This window comes from Oenanthe melanoleuca, chromosome 2, assembly GCF_029582105.1.
Source record: "Oenanthe melanoleuca isolate GR-GAL-2019-014 chromosome 2, OMel1.0, whole genome shotgun sequence".
Taxonomy (NCBI): Eukaryota; Metazoa; Chordata; class Aves; order Passeriformes; family Muscicapidae; genus Oenanthe; species Oenanthe melanoleuca.
Window position 1 is genome coordinate 94,581,917 of NC_079335.1, and position 7,658 is coordinate 94,589,574.

At 39.7% G+C, this 7,658-nt stretch overlaps 1 protein-coding gene across 3 annotated transcripts; it reads left to right on the forward strand.

Annotated features, from left to right (window-relative positions):
- The first annotated feature begins 90 nt into the window (after positions 1-90).
- On the forward strand, positions 91-3,663 carry NEUROD6 (neuronal differentiation 6). Of its 3 annotated transcripts, XM_056485061.1 has the most exons (3): positions 181-372; positions 729-994; positions 1,780-3,663. In XM_056485061.1, exon 3 carries the CDS (start codon positions 1,801-1,803, stop codon positions 2,812-2,814), a length of 1,014 nt encoding a protein of 337 aa, XP_056341036.1. In that variant the 5' UTR covers positions 181-372; positions 729-994; positions 1,780-1,800; the 3' UTR covers positions 2,815-3,663. The 3 variants fall into 3 exon arrangements, with proteins under 3 accessions (XP_056341037.1, XP_056341035.1, XP_056341036.1); XM_056485062.1 differs by lacking the exon at positions 729-994 and having other exon boundaries at positions 91-372; XM_056485060.1 differs by having other exon boundaries at positions 124-372; positions 729-3,541.
- Positions 3,664-7,658: the final 3,995 nt, after the last annotated feature.

The following is a 7,658-nucleotide window of genomic DNA, read 5'->3' on the forward strand; positions in this document are numbered from 1 at the left end:
TGGTGCAGAATTTTTTCCTTTTCTTTTTTTTTTTTTTTTTTTTTTTTTTTTTTTTTTTTTTTTTTTTCTATCGGTCTAACCTTCTGTGTTGATACATGAATGCTGGTACCCACTTAGAGGGATGCCAGATGATCAGTGCAGAATGAAGGTCCCAGGAGAAAGGCTCACGTGGTTTTCTCTGCCCCGTGACGTCACTAGCAGATGGCATGGGTACCAGCTCTGGCAGTTGGCATCAATGTCACTTTTTAGAGATCAATGAGATAGTGCAGATATACACAGATCTAGACTCCAGCAGACGATGCGACATTCAGACTGAAAAGATTTGGAAGGCAAAAAATGAAAACTGATTGTTGAATGAAATAAAAAGCTAAGGTAATACAAATAAAGATATATTTCAATTGGTGTTGGGTGTGCATGCAAGTGTTTAAAGATACAGTATCATTGTCTTGTATTTTGTGTATGCTATTTGCTGTCTAATAACTCCTAACATTTTATTCTTCTGATGCAATTACAAACTTTCATTGCTTTTATGTAATACTGCACTGTGTAGACAATACTGATAGAGTTAGTCTTTAACTGGGGTTTTTTGTTTAATTCTGTTGTGTTAAAAAGTCCTTGCATTTACTTTGCTTGTCTCTTAGAAGTCCATGGGATAAAAGCTTTTGCTGCTCCCAAACTGCAAACAAAAGCAAAGTAATTGGGAAAAGGAAATTATTTTTCCTTTCCAGGCTGGATTCTGAGCACACGTGCAGGATTACAGTCAGAATCTACAGACCGCTCCTGTCAGCTAAGAGCTGGAGGAAGACATCTGAGCCTCGCAGAACATAAACACTGCTATAGCGTGCAGGGAATTTTTCACCTCCCTCCCCCCTCCCCATTGATGGGAAAGAAAAAAAAAAAGGAGAAAAGAACAAGGAAAAAAGCAAATAAGTTAATTCTAACTAAGCAGATAATATCAAATAGAATTTTTGCTTGAAAAAGGGGGGAATAAAAGGTAGGGGGATTTTATTTCCTAACTCTAATCTGAATACGTTTAGGGTTAAATAATTCTGATTTTTGTTTTAATATGAAATAAGCATTATGTGATTTTAATATAAATAACTAGGAAAAATGCTTTGTTTTGAATTATATTACTAGCTGAGTGGTTTAGGGGGTATATTCCATTTTTTTTTCTTCTCAGCCACTGTAACTTACTAAAGTTTAATATCTTGATACATAAAGAAAGAAATGTGGAGGGGAAAAACCCACAATTTTGAAGTATAAGTCAAAAAGTGATTTTAAAATATTTACCATCAGGTAACAGAGATATGGCACTTTTTCAATTTTAAAACTGCGCTCCCTCTCCTCATTTTTCCACCCAGGGGATTTTGGATTAATGAAATTTCTGTATTGCTTTGTCACGTTTTGCATTTCTTTGAATTCAATGATGGTGAGAGTTTGAAGGTTTTGTTTAAAAATAAAATAAATGAGCAGGGACCTAATTGTAAATTAAAAATATTGATTTACTCCATATTTATCTGTGAGAAATGTGGCTTTTTAGTTGCAGAGTCAAATGTTTCAAGTGATTTTAAAATTCTCAACAGCTATTATTTTTTAAAAAGTGGGCATTTATAACTGCCATTTTATTCAAAAATATAGATTAAGCATTTATACACACACACACACTCTCTTATACAGAGAGCTTACACACAGACACAAATAAGGTGCATGAGGCTGTCTGTGTGAGTCGGAAAACTTTAAAAATGGAAATATTTAAACATTGTGCTGGCATTCTTTCAGGTAACTTAAGATTATAGAACCATGTTAACACTACCATTTGATGAGTCTGTTGTAATGCCAGAATCCCAGATGTGTAGAAAGTTTCCCAGAGAAAGTGATGACCAAAAGCAAATGAAGAACCCAGAAAGCTTTTCAAAGCAGATCATCCTCCGAGGAAAGAATATTAAAAGATCTCCTGGAGAAGACACCGAAAAAGAAGAGGAGGAGGAAGAGAGAGAAGAGGAGGATGAGAATGGCTTGCCAAGGAGAAGGGGCCTTAGGAAAAAAAAGACGAGCAAGATAAGGATGGAAAGGATTAAATTCAGGCGTCAAGAAGCCAATGCCAGAGAGAGGAACCGTATGCACGGCCTTAACGACGCTCTGGACAATTTAAGGAAAGTCGTCCCTTGTTATTCTAAAACACAAAAACTGTCCAAAATAGAAACTTTAAGACTAGCCAAGAACTATATTTGGGCTCTTTCTGAAATCCTGCGAATTGGGAAGAGACCTGACCTGCTCACCTTTGTCCAAAACTTGTGCAAGGGTCTGTCCCAGCCGACTACAAACTTGGTGGCAGGATGCCTGCAGCTGAATGCCAGAAGTTTCCTAATGGGCCAGGCGGGTGAAGGTGCCCATCACACCCGCACACCCTACTCCACTTTCTATCCTCCCTACCACAGCCCGGAGCTCGGCACCCCCCCAGGGCATGGGACTCTTGACAACTCTAAGTCCATGAAACCATACAATTACTGCAGCGCTTACGAGTCCTTCTATGAAAGCACATCCCCTGAGTGCGCCAGCCCACAGTTTGAAGGTCCCTTAAGTCCTCCCCCAATTAACTATAATGGGATATTTTCCCTGAAGCAAGAGGAAAGCTTGGACTATGGCAAAAATTACAATTACGGCATGCATTACTGTGCAGTGCCACCCAGGGGTCCCCTTGGGCAGAGCTCGATGTTCAGGTTGCCTACAGAGAGCCACTTCCCTTACGACTTACATCTGCGCAGCCAGTCTCTCACCATGCAAGATGAATTGAATGCAGTTTTTCATAATTAATGAGGAAAATGAAAATAAACAGTGGTCATTCACCTCCCCATCTAATTAAGAGCAAGCAGATGCTTGGGCACTGCGTAATTGGCACAATTCTATTTAAAATGTTTACTAGTTCCTAAAGCGTGTTTCAACTATTGTGAGGATTTTCTATGTATTAATAAACCCTTTTTATTATAAGTATTTTTTTGTCTGTAATCACTGTGAGACTATGTTTCCTCCCAGAGGTTTTCTCCCTCCTTTTTAACTTTTTATTTCCCTGTTTGTTTGATTTGTTGAGCAGTGTGTCTGAACAATATTACTGAAATAAAAGCGTACACACTGTGTAAAGTCAATGTCTATTTTGATTGTATAGTAATTATACAAATGCATGTTATTGAAATCAGATTAATAAAAATTATGTATTTATAATTGGTAGAAAATATATATTATGTATTCAAGGAGAACTGGATTTAAAATATTAAGAACTTTAAAGTAATTATCCAGAACTGAGATGGGCTGGCAATATGCAGAGGTGAGAGGGCAGCAATATTGAAAGCTATGCAAAAAAAAAAAAAAAAGGCAAACAAAAAAATAAAATTGTTTTTGGGTTGTTGGTTTTCGGTAAACTAAGGAAAAACAGCAATTGTCATTGACATTATTCAGCATGACTTTAGAGTGTTGCTGACAGGGGCCATATGAACATATTTAGAAGATGTTGTCAAAATTTTGCCTCAGTTATTTTGACCATATATTATCAGCACTTTTTATTTGTATTATTATGACTTCAGATGTAAAGGTTTGTTATAAAAATGTATAACTGTGGTTTCTCACTACGTACTTAAAATGCAATTAAAGATAGATGTTTCCACTTTTAAAATACATCTATTAGCTGTGATACTGTATTTTGTCTGATACTTATTATTTCACAGTATACAGCTGCCTTTGGTCTTGCCTACACACCTTTCTTCCCAGGACACTCATAATACTCAGGTCTGGGGTTGGAAGTCAAGAATTATCAGGGTGAACCTCATGCTATTTTCAGAAGGATGTATTAGTGATGCAGCAGATTCAAAATAGCTGTGTGCTAAATGAAACACAGGTTATGGGAAGAAAGTAACTTTATATCTCAACAAAATGTCAAATTTCATATGGGGAAGGGCCCTGAGCTAGCTGCTCCTCCAGCTCTGGCTAGTGTGGGAGTGTCAGGAGCATGAGAATGATAAGAACTTCAAAGAAAAAGAATTCCTGGACATTGCTAAACCTAGTGTTGACTGAAAAAGAGCACCAGTAAACTACACACTACGTGTGTGTGCAAGCCCCACTAGTTCAGCAGCTGCAGAGGTCTGCACAGCCCTGCACACCTTAAAAGAGTTGAGCTTAACTGAGCCCCAGTTGCTTTCTAACCAGCTAGAGCTATTTTTCTATAAGCTCAGGAGTGATAAAATGAATGAACCGCTGATCTAAAAGCCAAAAGGCTTTAAATCTCTGAATGAGCAAGACCTCTTTATTATGATGGATAAACGGCAGCTGTCTGACAAGCAAAAGTACTCTGCTCTGAATTAGGAGGGAATACTTTTTTAAAAGCTGCATAAAAAGTGCAAATTTCACATGCAAGTTGGAAGTTCCTGGCTGAATCACAGTCTGGGTCACAGTTTGTTAATGACACATCAATCTCAGAGCCTCACTTGAGTACACAGCTGGACAAAGAGGGGATGGGCCAGTTTCTCCTGATAATTTGCCTAATGCCACAAGTAATACTTGTTGTAAACAATCTACTCTGCCAAGCATTGCAGCTCCCTCAGGACAACCACAGCCTGATGTTTATCTCTTCTAAGTATGACCAGGCTGCCCTCAAAGGAAAGGGGTAACACGTCCCAAAGTTTGTATCAGGGTCTAAATCCTTTCAGGCTTGCAGAGGTAGAGGGACAAGCATGGGGTTTTTTTCAACCAATATCCTCTCTAGGCACAAATATGACACCAAAATGGAGTCTTTTGGAGCAGAGTCTTGGGCCAAATTTCAGGAGTTTGGCTCAGGACCATTCCCTGTTTCCTCAGGGTCAGGCATGGAAAGTACAGGCAGTCGTTTTCCACCTTGGATGAAAGGTGATGGTGATGATTGTCAACACAAAAGCATCCCCAGGTGTTCTGCACTGAATATAGGAGGGATTTGGGAGAGAAGAAGATTCTAGGATAGATTGCATTTGCTGTTAGCATTAGCTGATATTTGGCAAGGCATGGAAAGGTGATGGGAGAGAGAAGAGGGGAGAAGCCGATCGATGAGGTGAAAGCATACAAGCTTGGGCACAGATTCATGCACACTAGAAATAATAATCTATAACAAGAAGCTGTAGACAAAAGGGCCCAGAAACCAGCTCATTTGTGGAGGGACAAACACACACCCCCAACCCCCCACTGAGCATTGGCAGCAAACTTATCTAACCACTTTTACTAAGAGAAGCCCCTTCTAGGAGGCTGAAAGTTCACCGAGTACTTCAGAGCTGCCTCACTGCACGGAGGGAGGGTCTTTGCATGAGTTGAGAGTGGTGTGAGGAGGAGGCAGCTGTAAAGTCCTGCACCAAGGGAAAGAAATGCCCACCACAATACATCCAGCAGGACTCCAGGGGGTGTTCAGTCTTCATGAGATCTGTGGGGTCTCCAACTCTGTGGCCCTACATTAACTCAATAACTCATGGGCCAGTTCCTGTTTCCCCTTCTGGCAGCAGAGACAAAGGGAAAGGGTGAAAAAACAATCCCTGCCAGTTCAGATCTTTCTCTCTCACTCCACGACAGATGGGGAGGCAGTTTGCAGCCAGATTCCCCCTCTGGTAGCTCAAGGCGAGAACCACGCTTGCTCAGGGCATTGCAAGTTGGAAAGTCACTCCACAATAAATAATGGAACAAGTAATAGGAAAATATTGAGATGGCATAAAACCCCTCCAACATTCTCCTTCTAGGAGGGTATGGATTATTTAGAGATATGGAGGTAGGGAACTCCCTTGAGAGCAGGCTCTCTTGCATACCTTCTTTCATGCACACAACAAATATTTCTATGCTCCTTCGCTGGCCAGTCACAGAATAAAAAGATGCTCCAAGCTCTGACAAGATTTTTAAAAGCCTTTGAACATGCCCTATTTTAGGGAAAAGATTTGAGTACTAATAAAGGTCTGGTCCTTTAAAATCACAGGAATAGAAGCCAATGGGTTTCTTACTCATTATCTTCACTTTTTGAGGTTTGTCTCCTTTCAATCCCTTTCATACAGCAAAACAAAACTCTTCAGTTCTGTGTGTCTTGTTCTCCCCTTCACTGCCTTCAATTTCTTGAGGATAGAATTATGTAAAAGAGCAACTGCTTCAGAAAAATTAGGTGAGAAATTTCTATTGTTCCGTGTCCTTTAGCATAAAAATATTGAAACCTTCTGTCAGTTTTAGAGATGAGAACCCCAAAGCTGGCAGAAGAAGAGCTATTTCATATGTGGCTTTGTTACACAGTGGAATGCTTTTCCATTTATTATTTCCCAGAGTAACATTTTAGTGTGATTTTTAAAAAAGCACTGTGTTTTTTTACGGTATTGGAAATGCACTAATTATTTAAGAATGACTGTACTGACTCAGATTAATCATCCATCTGATCTAATAACCATTTTTAATATGAGAAAATAAAAAAGTTTTCCAAATGTGTCAGAAGAGGGCAAGGAAAATAATTTTTTTTTTGGTACTAATAAAGTACTGGAAAATAAACTTAACATAATATTCCTGTCTCATTGAAGACAGAGATGTGCCTGAATTGGAAAAGGGGCCAGGAGGCATAACAGAGTACTGTGATGTTAGCATCCTATCCTCTGCAGCACTGGGCTCATCAGTAATCACTGAGTAGGACACACTGGGCAGTACCAGGCAGTACCTCTGAAGCCCATACCAAGAAAAACCTCATCCAGAGTAAAATTTAAAACCAGTGGCCCAAGCCCCAGTCCTAAAAAACCCAGTGAAACCACAAAGAGAGAGGGAGGGGCAGACACTGCTTTGCCAGACCTTAGTGGAGATCTCAAACATTTTCTGAATTGCAGTAGGAATACCCTTGTTTTAGGACACATCCTGTCTATGGTCCCTTTGGGACTGTCTGCATTTTTTCTTTTCGTAGCTATTTCTAGGAAGCTTTTTAAAATGTATGGAGATTGCACAAGCACAAACACGATGGGATTTTTTTTTCTATACTAGCAATTCCCTCTCCCATTTTTATCCCTACTTTTATTCTTCTTTCTCTGCTTTGCCTATAGGGCTCTCAAATGGCAGCAATTAAGTGAAATGCCATCAACAAAGATGAATGAAATCCCAGTGTAATAAATGGCAGAATCTTTCCTTGCAAAAGCAAAACTAAAAAGTCTTTGCATGGTTTTGCTTATCAGATTGTGAATCTAGCTTAACTGTGGTTAGATTTTATGGCCACAAGGTCAAAGCAGGTTTAATCCTAGTACCAAAATCCTTCAGCCTTTGATGTATAAGTAGCAGATACAGTGCTGCTTTAAGCTGAACTGCCAGCAAAGCAGTCTCCCTTACAAAATTCCAGCAATTTTTGAATTAACATGACACAAACAACAAAACCAACCCTCAGTAATCTGGCTGTGGGTCTGACCCAGAGCTGAACCATGGCAGCAGGTTTTGATTTTGCTCTGGAGAGACACAGATCAGCATGGTGAACAGCTGGCACTGTGCCACTGCAGAATCTCAAGGGCAGACCTGTCGTATCTCACTGATACAAATCTAACTACAGTACACAGGGCTGCCATGCAGAATCACACTCCCAAGCCTTCTTCACCACACAATTAGACCAGAGCAAGTCATCTCACAAAAATCTTCTATGCTGTGCCAAA